Source organism: Sparus aurata, chromosome 13 (assembly GCF_900880675.1).
Source record: "Sparus aurata chromosome 13, fSpaAur1.1, whole genome shotgun sequence".
In the NCBI taxonomy this organism is placed as follows: Eukaryota; Metazoa; Chordata; class Actinopteri; order Spariformes; family Sparidae; genus Sparus; species Sparus aurata.
This window is the reverse complement of record NC_044199.1, coordinates 1,038,955-1,058,318: the sequence shown is the minus strand read 5'-3', so window position 1 is coordinate 1,058,318 and position 19,364 is coordinate 1,038,955. Positions and strand designations below refer to the sequence as shown.

The window sequence follows — 19,364 nt, the reverse complement described above, 5'->3', positions numbered from 1 at the left end:
GTTAAGTTATGTTATAATCAGTTATATAATGAAGCATTAAGTTGGGTATCTGCTGTACTTTACAACAAGGTAATGCTTTTAGAGATTAGAAGATTCTAATCATTTTTGTGCGGACTGTTCCTTAATCATTTTAACCAGACCCATGTAGAGCATTTTGAATATTAATTTTTAATAAGAAATGTTACATGTGAGCGCATTAAATGTCTTTTAGCAGCTTTGAATACTGAAAAGACTTGAACGTATCGAACCACACAATAAAAATTGCGTGAACTAATGAAAAAAAAGATATAAGAAGTGTAACAGATGCTTGCATTCAATACAAACATTTCCAAACATACGTGTGATAAAGATGGGAAAAGAAGACAACTTGTCCTTTGTGGTCAAAGGCCATGAATCTTTTTTTTTATTTTTTACAGCATTGCTCGATTTTTCAGTTTATTTAATAATCTAGACGTAGAAGTAGGAGGAGGGGTTAAATTCTCGCTGGAAGACACACGGGGTAAAGATTAAAAAAAAATCCTCTGTCAAATAAAAACAAAAAGAATATACATTGGATTACATGATAATATCAACCGCCTGAAAAAATAACTGTGGAAATAAAAAGAGGGGGGGAAAGTGCATTTAAGGCAACTGCTAGTTAGCTGAGTTTGCACAGAAATAGTCTCAGTCGTTTCCCCTCGTAGAGTGACGGTGGGAGCTGCTATGTAATGAGATGCCTGGATACCCTCGACCTGTGAGTGGAGCCGGAGGGGTGGGTATGATGGCAGATACACCAGCTCAGGTACAAAGGGAACAAGCGCGGTCACCTAGTAAATATTGCAGGGAGTAGAGAGAAGTGGGGCAGGTGTAGTGTTGCGTTCACTTTCTCCTGTTTCATTTTGTGGAAGTGGATATATCAGATAAGCAAAAGAAGGTTGTTAGTATCAAAGACTTTTTTTTCTGTTAGTAAAAAAAGAGGGTCGAGAGAGAACCTGCAGTATTTCGATGTTTTTCGTATGATGAATTTAGCTTTTTTTCATATTTTGTGTGACAAGAAAATACTGATGAACTAATTGTGTGAATTCAAACCATCCAACCAGAGCCAATTAAGATATTTTGCAAGATACTCTGAAAATATTTACAAGATTGTTAAAACTTTAAAGGGCGAGTTGAAGGTCGCTCTGGCGACACCAGCCCCCCCCGCTGGTCGCAAGGAGCAACACATTTGAGACAGTAGAATAATAAATAGAGTATACTGTGTGTGTGACAGAAAGTGGGGAAAAAGAGGAACAGGGAGGCAAATATTCCAATATTCCACATTCATATTCCAGATATAATTTTCGAGGAAATAAAGTTCATCTTCGCAGCCGTCACCACAATAAAACAATGCAATTTATACCATTAAAGTCATTTATAAACTGCCAGCAACTGTTCAAGCTGCGTCAGAGAGTAAAATAAAAGTGCATCTATTCACAGAAATAAAATGGGGAGACTACATGAAATAATTCAGACACATGTACATATCAACAAATGTATATATTACAGTACAGGATCGGGATGTTTTGTCTCAGTGGAAATCTCGGGACACAGTATCTGAGTGGCAGGAGCTGTAAAAAAGAAAGATAACCAGAGACTAAAGCTCTTACAGTCTGCTGGTTTTTAAGACAAATTAATAAGCGGTTTGACAATCCAAAGGTTTTTCAGTGGAGACCCACAGTGTCAATCTTTTCTTTCTCTCTTCTCTAAAGTCTGTTACCTGTCAACCTGAGTGCCCTGTGTCCCCTGCTTAGTGTCCATACACACTAGTCTCTGCAGTGTCCTTTTCCAGGTGGAGAGTTGAAGCAGTCTTGTGTAAGCACCATTCTAGGAACAGCGAGAACCCGAACAGCACGTCCCGAGTGTTCCTTCTCAAAATCTGACCTGAAACGGCCTCTGCTTTCATGTCATGGGCCCTGAGTTGGCGCGCTGCTGTTCTCCGAGAGGTTGCATTCATGAAGAACGTCCTTTCAAGGTGGAAAAGAAAAAGAAGAGAAGTTGTGGTGTGGCCGTTCATTTGCCTCGTTGTCTCTGAGTTTTCTGTCTGTTTGTAGGTGCTGAATGACATATTATTACCCTGCATGGCAGAGAGAACATTTCCCAGGCTTTGGTTTGGATTTGTCAAAGCATGTTTTTGTGTACATGTGTGTTTGCATCTGCATGCACGTGTAAACTGTCTGTATGCATGTGTGTATCTGTCTCCCAGCTGTTTGGCGAGCCGCTTGATGTCCACCACCGCTTTCCTGGGCAGCATCCTGAGAACCCCAACCCCCCACCCAGTTAAAATGACCAAAGAATAATATCCGAAGTGCGAACGTCCATGGGCCAACACACGACACGTCCACCTATACTGACACCGGTCACTGATGGTATGACACTAGCAGCCACTGCTACGTACGTTGATCCACACTTGTCCGGAAAATAAATAACACTGCAATCACAAACAAGATCTCCACGCTGACACGCCACCTGAGAGACAGAGAGAGAGAGGAGAAAAATGACATATGCTGCACATTTAGTAACACTGAGAGATCACTATATATTTAGTTTTAGCATTATTTGGCAGTGTTTATGAGTTCAGTGGTGGAAGAATTACTCGGATACTTTTGGTAAAATTAGAATGCCACAGTGTAAAAATGCTATTCAAGTAAAAGTGAAATTCAGGTCTTTTTATTTGGGTTTTATTTGGGTTGCCTTTGGCTCAGTTTCCCTCCGCTGTTCTTCCCTCAGCATGATTTTCCCTCCACACCTGACTCACATCAACCTCATCGATCCTGCCCTGTGTTTTTCCCCGCTTACCAGCTCCTTCCCTTCTCTCCTTACTGATTCCCCTCGCCTTTGATTCTCTGCCTCTCTCAATCTCACCTCATCCCCTCGTTAGTCGAGGTTTCATTTAAATCCAGCCGTCAGTTCAGCCTGCTCGAGCTGACTGTTGTGTTGGGCTATTTCTGCTGTTCAGTTGACCTTTTTCACATTATGAAATAAAGTTCTGCAACTGATCTGCCTGCTGTCTCTTGCATGTGGGTACACCTTTTTTTGCCCTCAGTGTGCTAAATTCCTCCATTGAAAATCGTATTGAATTAAAGGTAGTATTATTAGCATCTAGAAGTACTCGCAGGAAAGCACATGTTATACAAAATGGCTCAATTCAGACAAATATATGTAATACCACTAGATGTTTGTTGGTGATGCATTCATGTGAAGCATCATCGGTGTTGCAGTTGGTAAACGTGGAGCTTATTTTGTCTACTTTTAATACTGTTGGGTAGCTTAATCTTCATCAATCTGTTATAATTCATTTGATGCTTCATTTGTTTTTTGAACCAATCGACTAAATCTGTAAACAAGCTGATACATAAAGGTGTCTGCTAAATGTAGTGGAGTATAAATGCAGCAGAATAGACGCATATTATAGTTTGAAACACTGAAGTATAAGTATGAGCACCTCAAAATGTATTTAAGCAAATGTACTTTACACGTTTATGTTGCATCACTGCATTACTAAATGCTCTTCAGGAGATGAACAGAAGTTCTGTAGTCTCTCTGTTGTGTCTGTGTGTCTTGGGATTCTTCTGTCCCACAGAGAATCACAACTGGACATATCGTTTTCTCTAATCTCTAGGGAGCATTTTAGCATCTTTGAGCTCATGTTTTGGTATAATGGCCCCCAACTTCACTGTTATGGTTAATTCACAGGGCTGACGTCCACATATTTCCCTGAGCTAAGCTAGAGACTCTCTGTACACTTCCTGCGTAACACCAAGACGATTATTGGTCAATTCTTCAGAAACATGACTTCAGGTGAATACTACTGTCGCTCTGTAGCTGCTTAATGTACAAATAAGCAACTGACATGTCATACAACAACTCTGTAAGGTGATACTACAGTATATCAGTGTTGTTGTTACAGCTTGTTGTGCTGCCCCCAAGTGGCTGAAATACCTAGAATTGCAAAATATTTGGTGTGCGCTGTTTCATTATTGTGCACATTGTACAACCTAATTTTACTGTGACAATGCTGTGGTTAAATCCTGTTAGGGAAAGGGCCTCATTTCTGAGATATCGCTCAGGCTGTAAAAAGGAAACTGAATCTTCCAGTGAGACCAATTACCTCAAAATAATATCAAATAACACATATACAAACAGAGGTGTCAACAAACAAATATACAAGAGAGGAAGAGATGATGATGTTGATGCAACTTTTTGCTTTCTGACATTTCTGCCTCAATAAGTCAAACTGATATGTTCTTGTAATATGGAAAAAACATGAATGTTAACAGAAATGCCTGAGTGGACAGATGCAGAGAGAAAGAAGTAATGACGGCTGGATAGTTCCAAGTGAAGACGGCAAGAAGGTAGTAAATGTGTGCGGGGGAGAGTGAGCGGACCCGGGTCGAATACGTTTTGCCACAGGAAAGAGGTAACATTGTGGGGAAAAAGAGAAAATTGTCTTAAAATGTCACCATTTTACAGTTTGTAGTTGGTCTGATGTTTCCTTTTTGAAACATTTAAGGATTGAATGTTATAAACGTTGTCATGATTAGCTTTCTCTTGATTGGAAATACCAAACCGGGTCCTTTAAAACTATTCTTTCAAATAATCAGAAATTTCCTGCATGTGTTCTGAAGGTCAGAGGTCCAAATCACAAAGTTCCAACAATGCTACAGAAATGCATCTTGACTGAGCACTACTCAGGGTCAGTTGACGCTGTGTTCCCAGTTTTGACCAACAACACTGTGCAGATTGTGCTTCAACAGAAATGTATTTAGCCCGAGGTCCAGAAAAGAGATGACAGTGGGGTGAACTTTTCTACATAAAGCCCTCAGGACTCACCTCTGCTACGGGACACGCCAAAGACTTCAAGGCCAAAGGATAAAGGCAAGAGAAAAGAACAAGAACAGAAACAAAAACTGGAGAAAGAAAGACGAAGAAAGTGAGAGAATTAGAGGAACACTCAAGTTATGTTAGTAACAGACAGAGGGATCACTGTACAGGGAAACTGGAACTATATCACTAAAACAACACTTCTTAATATTACCTATGTAAGCATCAAATGTGTCATTCTTTACCTTCATGAGAAGGGTTTTTTTACAGAAAAAACACAGCGTACCTTTTCCTCTAGATCTTTAATCTGCCTCCTCTGGATTTCTGTCTTGTCTTCAAGATCACGAATTCTCTGCAAATATTCAGAAAGAAAATAAATGGAAATGCGTTTCCTTCAGGAAAGGCAGGCTGAAAATACCCTTCACACCACCTTCGAAAATGAGTGCTTCGGTCTCTCATTTCCAGACACATACACACATCTATCAACGGCACAGACATAGACGGACCTGGTGCGCCTGGTGCAGCAGGTCCATCCTCTCCTGGAGGATCTGGCAGTCATACTCGCGACTCTTCCTCAGCATTTGCCTCCTCAGCTTCTCCACTGCCGTCCGCAGCTCGTCCTTCTGAAGCTCATCCAGGGGCTCACCGTACTTTATCACCTGGAGGAAGAAGATCATTCAAAAAAACACTTCTCAACACATGCTACCATCTCTGGTCTTACTCTAGTTACATAAACAAATAATATCAACAAGTCATGAGATTTCTAGGAATATTATGTTCCCCTGAAGCCTCTTTGTCAAAAGCAAATCAATATTGATTGTTTGTGACGCATTTCTTGACCTTTTTCTAAACTAATAACATAATTAGATAAAACCTCAGCCACATAGTTGAACAACTTATATTGTTTTGGTATAAGTTTTCACAAAAAAGTCTGGAGATATCTCGTGATATGAATCACCTTGTCCTGCTGCAGGGCGTTGTATAACGTGGCTTCCAACTCCTGGATTTGCTGTCGGGAAGAGAAAAAAAGGTATTATCTTCTACTCTATCATCTGCTACTTGCATAACCCCCAGTCCTTAATATGGTCGTGTCCTGATTCTAACCACAACCATAAACTAAGTCTCAACCTCAATATTAAATCAGAAACCTTGGCAGGACTTTGATTCCAGTTGGTAATTGAGTCCTTGCACTCTGACTTTGTTCCCACAGAGTGATTAAACATGATAGACATACACAAACGTACCATGTAGGCCTGGTCCAGAGCCTGTTTCCTGTAGTCCAGCTCCTCTTCTAGATACCCTTTCTGTTTACAGAACATCTCCTGTAGGATGAACAGGTCAGAAACAGTGGTAGGAGAAAACAGTGTTTACTGTTATCATTATCATTTTGCAACTCAAAATGTAAAAAGACAACTGTTTTGTCTTTAATGTTTCATTATGAAGTATGTATGTTAGTATGTATGTATGTATGTATGACTATAGAATAATGACACCACTAGCATTTAGAATGATTCTGTCAGTCTGCCTCTTGGTCTCAAACACATTTATAACCATTCTCCTCTTGTCCACCAGAGGTCCCCACACTTTCCCTTCTCACACAATCACCTGACTGTCACACCTGTACTCAATGTCCTCATCAACTCTGCAGTTAACTAGCCATATCTGCCCACCTGTTTCCACTCTCCCTCATCAGCCCTGCAGATATTTATCCAGCTCATTCCCACGCAGTCTCTGACAGTGTGTACTAAAAAGCACATTGTATTTCTGCTTGTTGACATTTTTGAGTTTGTGCTGTCTGAACCTGTTACCTGAGTTCCTGCCTGTGTACTGGTCTGAATGTAATATTTCCTGAACCTAACCTAACCTAACCCTAACCATGAATATAACACTGAAGTTTTCCTGCTGTCTTGCCTGTTAAACCTCTGTTGCTCAGCATACCAGCTGTGACGGTTCCCTGTAAACCTCGCTTTCACTTTGAAATATCGCCTGGCACCAGGCATGAAATCTCTTTGGGAAAATGAACAAATCAATTTGACTTTGTCCTGTGTTGTTGGTAGTCGCTACAGCAGTGCTGCAGTCACACTAGCCCCCGTCACGCAGGAGAAGACGCATTATCTCTGCAGCGGCGTTCGCCAATTCTCCGCCGATGGTGATTCACACAGAGGGAAGCATCTCCGCCGGCGTGATGGTACACGTCATGATGATGACGTCTGTGTGTTTTCATGGTGTTGTGATTGAGATCCTAACTGATGGTCACTGAAATGTATTTCCATCACAAACACTCGGTGAGTTAAAGTTTTTTGCTGGTGACAGACGCTGTTTTTCGGGCAGAAATGTGATGAAGAGTCGGTAGGACAGACAGGAGGACGGACGCTTCTACATGTAGTATTTTCCCCATATAAGTTGCCAAAGACAGTTTCAGTTACTATGTTCCCGTTGTTTGGTCGTGTAGCGTTGCTTTGTGGGACATTTCTCTGTATTTAGTTGAGTGAAGGACCTGTATAGTTAACCGACCGTCCAATCGACCGTCTGATTTCACCCCTCCCCACCTCAAGGAGATTCACACTGCAATGGATGCGGAGAATTGGCGCACTAACCCCGCATCCAAACGGCAGTGTGAATGGGGCTACTCCTTGGAAAAGATAATTGTAACAAGAAGCTTAATTTAAACCACACCTACTAGGGTGTAAGTGCTATGATGGGGGACATTGAAAAAAACCAGTTGAAAATTACCAACTTTAGTTGTTGATTAACCAGGGTAACAACTGTTTTGCATAAAATGCCTCTAAATAATAGTACGTTCCATTGTAATCGTAATTTGAAAAAAAAAAAAAAAAAAAAAAAAAGGAGAGGTGGAAAGGAAAGGCCAAGTTGGAAATTGGACAAGATCTGCACAGCCTGAGTTTGCCAACATGAACTGCTCTAGTTGCTTGTGCGACTACAGGAAGTGTCCATGTTTTCCTAGCAAATCACTTTTAGATTTGCAATCCACTTCTAGCTTGCAATGGAACGTGCCATAAGACCTGTTGCCAGGTAACTTAGTACTCAAGTCTGGTCAGCAGTGGACCTAAAAAGAAAGTGTTTACTGCTGCTGAACTTCAAATGTTAGCCAAAGATGTCATACTTTGGGAAGTGCAAACATGTAAGATTAACCCTGCAAGATGAACATTACATGTGATTTAACATTGATTATGAAGCTTAATGTCATTAGCTCACCACATTGATTTATGAAAAATCAATGTGGAAATTCTAGTCAAAGTCCTTGTGAACTAGATTATTACTATAAACAGAAAAAAACAAAACACAACAGGCTACTTGATGAACAGTAGTGGCAGTGCCACTCTTTGAATCATCTTGTGTCTTGTAGTCTCTTTCCACTTCCTGCTCTCCTGTGTTCCTCCCCAGCCTGATTGGCTCCCCACTCCTGCCTCACGTCATCACCTCATCCCTCCTGAGCTTAGCTTGTATTTAATTCTACTAAAGCTTGCTTTTTATTCTTTGCTGTGCCTGCATCTGTGTCTTGCCATTGTGGACACTGGACTAGAGCTGCTGTGAGCCATTAAAAGTAAGAACATTTGTAGAGTATATTCAAGCAAGAGAGAAGTCATCCAAAAGGCAAAATCATGCAAACAAAATGTATTTTCCTGAACAGGATTGTTGAGGCTCACCATCTCTATCTCTAGGTCCATCATTTTCTGGTGCAGCGCTGCCTCCGTCCCCTCGATCTGCTGAATCCACTAAAGGGCAACGAACAGCAAAATCTAAATCAGCACAGCACAAACTATTCAGCCTGTTCATGTTCATGTCATCCTGTTAGGAAGTGCGACTTACCTTTTCTGCTAGTGACAAAACAGTGCTCGCCTGAATGATGGCAACCTGCTCCTCATTTCTTAAGTTCTGCACAAAAGAAAGGAAAATCCTTGATTTAATAAAGTGCATGTTTTAGCATCATATGTTGATATGATGAATTCCTTATGAGTTACCCCATTGTCTCCAAGGATATCTAGAAGTTTGATGAGATCGGGTACGCATACATCCTGTAAAGAAAACAGAGGAGCATACACATGACTATTTTGCTTTCATTCAATACTTTTCTCCTCTGTAAGAAGTCCAGTGTATATCAATATTGCTTGTAAACTAAGAACAAACTTAAAACAGGGAATGTAAAAGCGAGGAACCTTTGTAGTATAAAATAACCATGGTAAGTAGATGGTGGTCAATATAATGTAACCACAGTAAGTAGTTGGTGACTAATGATAACTGATAATACCTGTTGTAATGATAAAAATAAGAAATCAAGGGTGATCAGGTGTGTTTGCCAGCAAAAAAGTCCTACTGCACTCAGCCGTGAAGACTCCTTGTGACTTTTTTTTGACCGTTGAAATCTTTTGGACCAACTGAGAAAAGTGAAGTGTTGTCATTTTGCTGTCATCGTAAATACTGTGGCATCTGTGATGCTCTACATTATAATTAATGACTAGCATACCTTCACCCCCTCCTTCATACAGTAGATCTGCAGTGCGCTGACTCCCTCGGAGAAGGGATGCATTCTCAGGTGGTTGAACGGAGGAGACTTCCTCTCACGCTCCTACAAAGACAGAAGTTTACATTTCATGACGCAAAGAATGTTATGTGACTGAGTGGACATTGTTATAGGAGACATTAAGTGGCTTTTTTCAGCCTCTCCTTTAAAGCCAAACAAGAGGTTGTGAGACATCGTTATAGTGTACAAAAATATATTTTTTTGAATCTATTCAGCACTAAAGTGATCTTCATTATCTACTTATCCCTCTACTGCAGATCCCAAAATTATTTGGAGGATTTTACACCCCCGACATGCAGTCGAGCTTGTACACAGACGTGAAGTGGGAGGCTTTAAGCTTAGCAGCTATGTTGAAGATTTCAACTTATAAAGACGGGTGTAAATAAAGTCTGGAATGTCTGCGCTTTCAAAGACTTGGATTACACTGGATGAGCTACATGGAGTCATTTTACTACAAAAACTCATTTTTGGGTGAACTGTTCCTTCGAGATAGGGTGAGGAGCTCTGTCACCCGGGAGGAGCTCGGAGTAGAGCCGCTGCTCCTCCACATCGAGAGGAGCCAGCTGAGGTGGCTCGGGCATCTGTTTCGGATGCCCCCGGGGCGGCTCCCTCGGGAGGTGTTCCTGGCATGTCCCGCCGGGAGGAGACCCCGAGGAAGACCCATGACTGGGTGTCCCTGCTCAGGCAGCTGCCCCGCGACCCGGCCCCGGATAAGCGGACGAAAATGGATGGATGGATGGGTGTTCCTTTGAAGTTTCAGTAGGTGGTGCTCTTATCTTTGTTCAGCCATGAAAATGCTGACTGCCCATTTTTACTGTACTTGATCTACATCAGAGAGATATGTTCTCCTCTCTGCCTACTAGGTGGCAACTCAGGCCCTCAGGCTGCTGCACTGCAGCACAGACACCACTGTTAGTCAGTTGTCAAGGCGTGTGCACGGCCACAAGTCATCCTGCTACATGGGACATTATCCCCATTATGAAGCTTGATTTTGCTCTTTAGCTTTCAAAATATAATTCTTCTGACCTTTCATTGGAAGTAGGAGAAAACAAGTACCACAAGATACTGTTCCTACTTCATCCTATAACATAGCTCAGTGTTTGTTCTTTTTAAAAAATACATAATCTCGGAGACACTTCAGGGGAACTCGGAAATAGGTTCACTATAGCTGGAAAAAACACCAGTAGCAAGATCTGATGATTCAGGTTGAATTTATTTTAGCGTAGATCTTGTTTTAGCAGACAAAATCAGGAAAATATTCACAGAGATTTCTCTTTAACCAAGGCTTGGTAGGAAACTCTCTGTGACTCACCTCCAGCTCTAATATCCTAAACTCTAACAGTTCATTCTGGTCTTTAGAGTCTTGTAGCTCCAGGTGCGCCCGACTGCACTCTGACTCCAACTTGTCCACCTGGACCACAATAGAGAAGAAGAGAAATTAATACAGACCCATGAAGGAGCAGCTGTTATACATAGATACAGTGCTTCACTTTTTCCAAATTTTGTTCCAAAATGGATTCGATTCATTTTTTCCTCAAAATTGTTCACACAATAATAGAGACAGGTGTGTGCCTTTCCAAATCATGTCCAGTCACCTGAATTTACCACAGGTGGACTCCAATCAAGTTGCAGAATCTCAAGGATGATCAGTGGAAACAGGGTGCACCTGAGCTCAATTTTGAGTGTCATGGCAAAGGCTGTAAATACATGTGATTTTGAAATTTTTTATCTTTAATAACTTTGCAAAGATTTCAAACAAACTTCTTCTGCATTGTCATTATGGGGTATTGTGTGTAGAATTTAGAGAAAAATGAATCGAATCCATTTTGGAATAAGGCTGTAACATTACAAAATGTGAAGCGCTGTGAATACTTTCCGGATGCACTGTACAGAAGTATGTAGCTATGATATGTTAAGATATATGACAGATATAAAGTTGCAATTAGAGATGTCAAAACTGAAGGAAACATTTTCAAGGCTGTCGAGCATTAAACAATGCTGATTACCAAATGTTCCAGCACCAAAGGGATAGAATTTTCAGCTGTGACAAACATGACTTTCAGAACAGCTTATATACACTTTTTGGCAAATCAGATTCTGTTTTAACATTGCAATCTACTCATTCGCAAATGTGTGTTAAGATTATCGAAAACCAAACAAAGTTGGGTCCAACCTTCTCTAAAAGCTCCTGATTCCTTCGTAAGAAGAGTTGCTTCTCCTCCACCCATTTGGAGTCCTGACAGAGGACAGAGACATGAGACTGGTTTAATGATGACCTGATGGTACAAATCCTAAGATGTTGATGGAGTGAAGTCATTCATACATTGATCCATATATTGATTTGCTGATTTTTAATTCAGCCTTATTTGTTCAATATTTTTGTTCTAATGACGTATAAATGAAGCTTTTAAAAAAAATGAAACCCACCATATAAACCATATCTCCCATAACATGCTTGATCTCTTTGAGGCAACTTTGACATTGTTATTATAGCATTCAGCTTTGAATTCAAGCTGTGAGCAAACTTTATACAGATTCCTTATTGTCAAGTGGTTGAAAGTAACTAAGTACACTACTTTCGAGTACAATTTGAGATATATGTGAATACTTTACTTTCATAATTCCATTTGATATTTGGGGTGTGCCATATTGGAAAAAACTGACCTTCTGATGTATACTGCGAGATAAAAAGAAAACAAACTGAATTTTCCTTCAAATGACCTGAATAAAAAATCAAGCTAGAATAATGGAGTTTATTTTGTAAGGGACAACACTTCCTCAAACAACCAAAACTGGCCATGCTTTGTTAAACTGAGCAAGAGAAATACAACAGGACCACTCTTCACAAAATGGGGACTCAAATAACAACAAAAAGAAGGTAACCAGGAGAGGAAAGAAAAAGTGTGGAAATAGAGCCAGATGGAGAAATATAAACACAGGGCGATCACTTCAGTCATCCTGGCTAATGTGCGCTCGTTGCTTCACAGAACAGACGAGCTGCAAGCAAATCAACCACATGCATGAATACCGGACTGCCTATATTCTTGCATTCATGGCGATGTGGTTAAAAAGACCGACAGTGATGACAAGTTGCACAGTGATGGCTTCGCCCCCCCCATAAGGTTTGACCGAGGATTGGAGATCTTCCGGAAACAACATGGCGGCGGCAGCGGTGTGTGTCTCTAGAGAAACACACGCTGCTGCTCAACGGTCATCATCAGATCAGAGAGGAGCTGTGCAACACTGACACACTGAACAATCCAGGTGGCTGGCAGCAGCCCAGCATCCCTCCCCAACGACCTCAACTCGTTTTTCTTTCAAGAATTGAAACAGACAACACCACCCGGCTAAAAGCAATCATCTCCTTCCTCAAGCGTGCAGCAGCTGAACTCTCCTTCAACACAGAGGAGGTGGTGAGAGCCTCCAGGAGGACCAAGGAGAACACAGCACCTGGCCCAGACAACATCAGTGGCCGTGTCCTGCGCTGCTGTTCAGAGCAGCTGGGAGGTGTGTTTCAGTGAACCATGGACAACGGCACAGTTTCCAAGCTATGGAAGCACTCCACAGAGGTCCCCGTCTCCAGGAAGAGCTTAGTTAAAGCTCCGAACGACCTCAGGCCTGTGGCTCTCACCTTTTTATGAAGGCTATGGGTCATAAAAAGACACATCATCATGGTAACTGACCCATTGATGGACCCTCTCCAGCTCACGCACTGTGCAGGCAGGGGGGTCGATGAGGCCAAAACACTCATCAGTGACATGTTACCAACCACCTGGAAGACCCCAACACCACATCCAGACTGCTGTTTGCAGTCTTCTCCTCTGCATTAATGCCCTACAGTCACACATCCCAGCAGAGAAACATTCCACCCACCTCCACCTGGACCACCAGCTCATCCTATGAATTACAGACTTCCTGATCAACAGGTCACAGAGGGTGCTGGTCAATAACACCTTCTCCGACGTCTCGGACACCTCTACAGGCTCCCTCAGGGCTGCGTCCTCTCACCTCTGCTCCTCATCTGGTAAAGTCCGCGGATGCCACAGCTCAGTGCTGCAGGAGTTTGTGCAGTGCTGTGATATATTGTCTGACCAAATGTTGTCGCCCTTTAAATCTGCCTCCAACACTGAGGAGATCCTCAGGAGATGCCAGCAGCATCAGAATCTTCTGAGGAAGCTCAACCCTTTTGGGGTAAATAAGAACATTCTACAGACATTTTATTTCTCCTTCACAGAGAGCGACAAGACTTTCTCCAGCACCTGCTGTTTCACTCCATGAGCCTGCAAAACAGCACACACCTGCAGAGTGCAGTCAAAGTCTGCTCTGAAATCATTGGACTGCTGGTCAGAGCACTTTCCACCGTGTGCAACAGCAAACACTGAGGACAGCTCAGGATCCTTCAGGACCCTCCCACGCTCTGTTCCCAGCGTTTGAGTGCCTCCCGTCAGGACGCCGGCTCCGCTGCCGAGCTGCAGAACACAGAGGAGGAGAGCAACCTTTGTTCCCGAGGCTGTTCAGCTCCTAAACTCCAATCCACCCCTGCACCCGCCCCCCCTCAATGTACAATACCGATGCGGACAATAAGTAACCTGTTGATGGCCGCTGCACTTCCCAGTTCCCCTCCCTCTTTATTGCATCTTTCAAATTTGCACATTTGCACTAACTTGCTGCTGCCTCCTTTTAACAATCTGTTTATTGAGTTTTATATAAAAAAAATACAATATTTCTCCATACAGTAGTAATTACAGATAGAAACATACCACAAAACTGGTACCACCCCCCCACCCCGACCCCTCCGACACGTAGCCCCAACAGATGGACATATGTGTTACAGAGAAAAACAAACAGAAAAGTTGGGTTGATAAAATAAGAGGGAAAAAGAATAAATAAATAAACTAGTAAATAAATTAATAAATGAATAGATAAAATAAATAAATAATAATAATTGTAATACTAATAAAGATAAATACACAAATAGATCAATAGATAAGACCAATAAAGAAGCACAAATATCTAGGTTGGCAGAGAACACACACACAAGAGTAGAGTAAGTGGGAAAGGCCAAACACCAAATAAGGCAGTTAAGGCATGAGGAGTCACATCCCTTTCAGTTACCTTGGATAACGTGCTAAAGATCTCGGACCAAAATTGAGTCAAAGAGGAACAGCTACAAAACATATGCAAGTCATTTTCTGTGGCTTGCTGGCATCGTTCGCATTGCGGAGACACGGCATCAAAAATTGTGTAGTGAGTGAAGTGAGCTGAATGGAGGATTCAACATTGCATAAAGCTGTGTCTATCACATTTTGAAGACTTGTGTACTCTCTTTAAAATCTCCTCCCAAACATCATCTAGAATCACCTCTCCCAGATCTGTCTTCCAAACTGTTTTAATTACAGTAGAAGAACCTGGAGGTTCCCAAAGGTTATAAATATTTAAATGAATAGAAGAGATTGCCCCCTTTGATGAAGAGACAGGCTTCAGAAACATCTCAAAATCTGAAGCCTTAGGAAGAGCAGGGAATTCTGGGAATAAGCTACAGGCAAAATTTTGAACTTGAAGGTTAAGAAAAGAAATGTCCTTTAGGAAGCGAAAATTGATCTGTAAGTGGACCTTTGAGAGAGATGCAGCTCTACAAACACATGACGATCTTCTAGAATATGATGTATTGCTGTAGAATAAACTAGCTGATCGTGTGTATATGTAGTAGTAGTAGCAGCAGTAAAATGCACATGAAAACTTGTACACATGAACTACTTTAGACACGTTTGTTGCTGATAATATTACATACTATTACTGAAGTAAAGGATCTGAATAAGTCCTCTACATCTGTAGATATCAATCAACATGCATGTGCACAGTAAATCCCATTAACCTTCCCTCTGTGCAGCTCATTATTATGGCATGACAAACACAGTGCTTTGAATTATATTGTTATGTGTTCCTGTTGCTTTGTCCCCCATCCTACAAGTACATCAATCTGTCTTCATTCATGTGTAGGTGCTTGCGTGTTCTTACTTGTCCCTTCAGGGTCAGTTCCTTCTCCAAGTCCTCTATTTTGGCTTTATACCTGAGAACGTCTGCTTGGAGCTGCTCTTGGGCCTGAAACATGAATGAAACAGACATTTATTAGCCACGAGAGCACCGTCTTACCTGATTTATTTTATTTTGTTTTATCTTTTGTTTCATTGTTTTTCTTTGAGTGACCTAAGTCTTCATGTCGTGAAAGTCAGTCGAGCTTCATTCCTTGATCGCTGTTACTCTGGATCTGTTCACTCTGGTGCACATTAAAGTGTTCTGACAGCACTCGCAGCGCCATACACAATGTGTTTATGCACAGACGTGGTGAGAAGATACACTTGCAGCCTGAAAAGATTCCTTACAAAGAGTGGACCATTATCTGACCATTGTAGACAGCTGTATTGATTTAAGTTAAAGCTCATCTGATGTGTGCGAGACAGGTGGTTGAAATGCTCTCTGTTATGTCTCAAAGTGCACTTAAAACATTCGGGCTGCAAATACCCCTATTACTGAAGTGTGTCTCCCTCTTTCACATCTCCCTCTTTCACATCCATAAGTTCAGGAGCTTGTCAATAACAGTTTGGAGGGTATAAAGTCCTCTACCCTCTATGAGCTCCTCTATTTTCTTACAGGAAACTCAGGAACCACCACTGGCTTGACTTGATTAGGATTTTGCACCTTGCTTATACAGGTGGAGTCACAAAAGTCAGCTATTCACGAGGGATTCAGTGAAAACCACTGCACTGTAGAACAACCCACTGCTCTCTCTCAGTAGTGGTATGTAACTAAAAACATTTACTCAAGTATTGTGCTAAATTTTGAGGTTAGCCCTTACTATGGTGTCACCATTTTCTGCCTTTTGGAGGCAGATATTGTATTCTTTACATCACTATATTTTTTCTATATCAATTACTTTTAGTTAATAGTTACTTTGCATATCAGCCGCTGCAGTACACATCTTAATAATGATGATGATAATAATAATAATAATGATAATAATAATAACAATACTATTAATAATAATAATAATAATAATAATAATAATAATAATAATAATAACTTCATTTGTATAGCACTTTTAAAAACAGGGTTTACAAAGTGCTTTGATAGAACAAATATCTTTGATATATCTTTACTTTTACTCAACTTTTGATTATTTCACTGATCTGACCTTTGGTAGAGACTTTATAAAAGATTCAACACTGGCGTCCTCTGTAATACTGAGCTTTAAAGGTCAAACATCATCCTGATAACTACATGATAAGAATCAACATGGTCCTAAAAGACTTCTCTTATGTTATTGAATAAATGGCATAGCTGTTTAAATCATGTGTTAGGATGAATGTTTCAGCCTCCAGATAATTGCATTCTGCACAACTCAATTTCCACAGCCTTGTGGCAGCCATATGACACGATGCATGTACTCTGCCCCGTTTTAGACCTACCTCCAACAAAACTGATGATTATTCAGACTTTTTATACATGTACTTGTGCTGGAATTGTAAACTTAGATATTTTAGATGTGTCTGTGATGGTAAATCTGCAGTTTGAAAGCCTTTGGCATCTTTTTTAAATACAAGTAGTGGTTCAATATTTTGAAGATCGGATAACTGTCTTTAACATAAATTTTATTTAATTCAATTTCAATTCACAATATCCTTAAAAAAGACAGAAAACTGTGATTTTTCTCCATGTCTACATACCCTTGCTTCCATCTCAGCGTCTAGAATGCCTCCTTTCTGTTCCTGCAGCAGGGCGTAGGCTCGCTGTAAGGCCTGATACTCCCTGGTCAGCTGACGGAAACGCAGCTCCGACTCCTCGTTGGTTAGACCCTTGTTTGATACACACAGGTTAGATGTCAAAAGGATTTAAACAGAGTGGACATTGACGTAATTGTAAATGTAGTCATGAGGCAAGTTCTCACCTCTTCCAGGTCCTCATCAGGAGTAGCAGGAGTTCTGTCCACCCGGAACGAAGCCACTGAGGACGTCTCCGAGTCCATAGACTCTTCATCGTACCCAAAGACAGTATCGACTACGATGTGCCTCTGCAGAGAAGAGAGTTGAAATATTTACAGATCTTTAAAAAATCTCTGATGGTAGATTGTCAAACAATCATTATGCCTTGTTAGCGTGACATCAGGACCTCTCCTTTTACATGGTGGTTTTCAGCTAAATACACTTCTCTGGCAGTATCGTTCACTGCAGTGTTAAGGTCACCCGTTGGTTTAAGGACTTCCATTTTGAAGCCTTGAGTCTCTTGTTAATTCTGGAGCCACAAGCAACCATTTTTGGACAAGAGTGCAGAACCGGGGAGGATAGTGATTGGATTTGACTGAGAACCCGAGGACACGCTGTTATAGCCAAGTGTCAATCACAAGACAGCCCCGACCTGAAACATCCTCTGTTTGATCGTCCACTCACAAACGTCATTTACAAAACAAACATCATGTTGTGTTGAAGAAGACATGGAACTATGATAACTGGGACCATAAACTAATCAGGAATGTTTTTTACTGAGGTGATAACTTAAGGAAACTGAAAGCCAAAATTTCAAACAACCAGTGATAGATAGACAGTTGTTCTTAAATACAGTTTGAGCTTCTTTACTTAACTATTTCCATTTTCTGCAACTTTACACTCTCCACCACATCTATTTACTAGTTGCTTTGCAGATTTTGATTATTTTATTGTTAATTGGCACTTAATTATAATTGTTACTAATCAGATAGTTTTGTGTGCAGGACATTGTGTGAGAGGATTCAGCATCAGTGCCAAAGTAGCAAATTCATAAATTAGTCCATTTTATTGGCAATTTGACAGAAAAAGATTTTTCTTTCTGTGTTTTCTAAACGTCACTCTCACAGAATGTGTTTACTAGTTTCATATAATAGTATGCAAACCAAGAACTCACTCTTTAGGATAAATATCATGTCATTTGTACCTTTATCGGCCTTGAACTTCTTTTATGCCTTTTCTTTCTTAGAAGTTTTTCTCGGTCCTGGAAAGAGAAAAGATAACACAGCGTTGTCAAATTAACAAAAACAAAGCTTTCCTTTTTCATATTTTCAAATGAAGTAAAAAAAAAAAAAAAAAAAGATTCAAACATATCATAAAACAAAACATAAAACAAACATAAAACAAAACATATCCAATAAATGATGCACATAATGCCTCCTCATAGCTTATCATGCATTTCTAATTCTCATCTTACATGTCAGGGGTTTTGTGATAATTATGAGTTTTTCAACTCTGTGTTTGCAGTCATAACATTATTACTTTATTGAACTTGGAAAAAAAAGCTATGGGTACATTTAGTCACTTTATTCCTTAAAAAGACAAGGAGTCTGCAGAATATCTGCTATGAAAACCACAACAAATGAACATGTAAATGAACATCCCCTTTCCACAGGATTAACCCCCATGACTCCAAATGTCTACTCTGCAAATTATTGAAATAACAGATGAGAGGCAAGAGGCACAAACAGACATTTTGAAAACGCAGTATGCTGAAAAAAACATACTCTTGTCAGTTCGTCGATCATGCTTTGTTGCTCCAGGACTTGAAGCTTGAGAAAGGCTATTTCCTGGTCATCGTGAGCCTGGTCCAGGTCATTCAGAGACTTCAGCTTCTTCAGTGGAGGATGGGAGCTGATCTTCTCCTTCTGAGGACACACAAGATCACAACATCCACCTGTCCATCAAACTGTCCAAAAAAGTACAAAATGAATACGTGATGCCAGTGTGACTTTGTGCCGACCATCTCGAGGTTCTCCTTGACCAGGCTCTTGAGTTTGTCCTCCAGCTTCTGGATACTCTGAGTCAAATCATCGTTCCTCTTACTCAGAAGCTTGTTCTTGTCCAGCAGGGGTTTACACTGCTTCTCTGACTCTCGAACTCGCTTCAGCTGGTGGGGACAAATAGACACAGGGATGTATCGTAGTGCAACGAACACGAGACAA

The 19,364-nt window shown here is 40.9% G+C and overlaps 1 protein-coding gene across 1 annotated transcript in view; it reads right to left on the bottom strand.

The window, feature by feature from the left end:
- Positions 1 to 373: 373 nt before the first annotated feature.
- jakmip2 (janus kinase and microtubule interacting protein 2) overlaps positions 374 to 19,364 on the bottom strand; it is a 54,040-nt gene continuing 35,049 nt past the window's right edge. Inside the window, exons 7-24 of the mRNA XM_030437573.1 lie at positions 19,163 to 19,309; positions 18,927 to 19,067; positions 18,347 to 18,403; positions 17,328 to 17,450; positions 17,107 to 17,235; positions 15,401 to 15,484; positions 11,556 to 11,618; positions 10,695 to 10,793; positions 9,326 to 9,427; positions 8,823 to 8,876; positions 8,671 to 8,736; positions 8,508 to 8,576; positions 6,084 to 6,161; positions 5,798 to 5,848; positions 5,346 to 5,498; positions 5,126 to 5,191; positions 4,849 to 4,925; positions 374 to 2,484 (exon numbers count right to left, since the gene is read on the bottom strand). Coding sequence (XP_030293433.1) covers positions 4,875 to 4,925; positions 5,126 to 5,191; positions 5,346 to 5,498; positions 5,798 to 5,848; positions 6,084 to 6,161; positions 8,508 to 8,576; positions 8,671 to 8,736; positions 8,823 to 8,876; positions 9,326 to 9,427; positions 10,695 to 10,793; positions 11,556 to 11,618; positions 15,401 to 15,484; positions 17,107 to 17,235; positions 17,328 to 17,450; positions 18,347 to 18,403; positions 18,927 to 19,067; positions 19,163 to 19,309 — 1,533 coding nt within the window. The 3' untranslated portion in view covers positions 374 to 2,484; positions 4,849 to 4,874. The remainder of the gene's footprint in view (positions 2,485 to 4,848; positions 4,926 to 5,125; positions 5,192 to 5,345; positions 5,499 to 5,797; positions 5,849 to 6,083; positions 6,162 to 8,507; positions 8,577 to 8,670; positions 8,737 to 8,822; positions 8,877 to 9,325; positions 9,428 to 10,694; positions 10,794 to 11,555; positions 11,619 to 15,400; positions 15,485 to 17,106; positions 17,236 to 17,327; positions 17,451 to 18,346; positions 18,404 to 18,926; positions 19,068 to 19,162; positions 19,310 to 19,364) is intronic.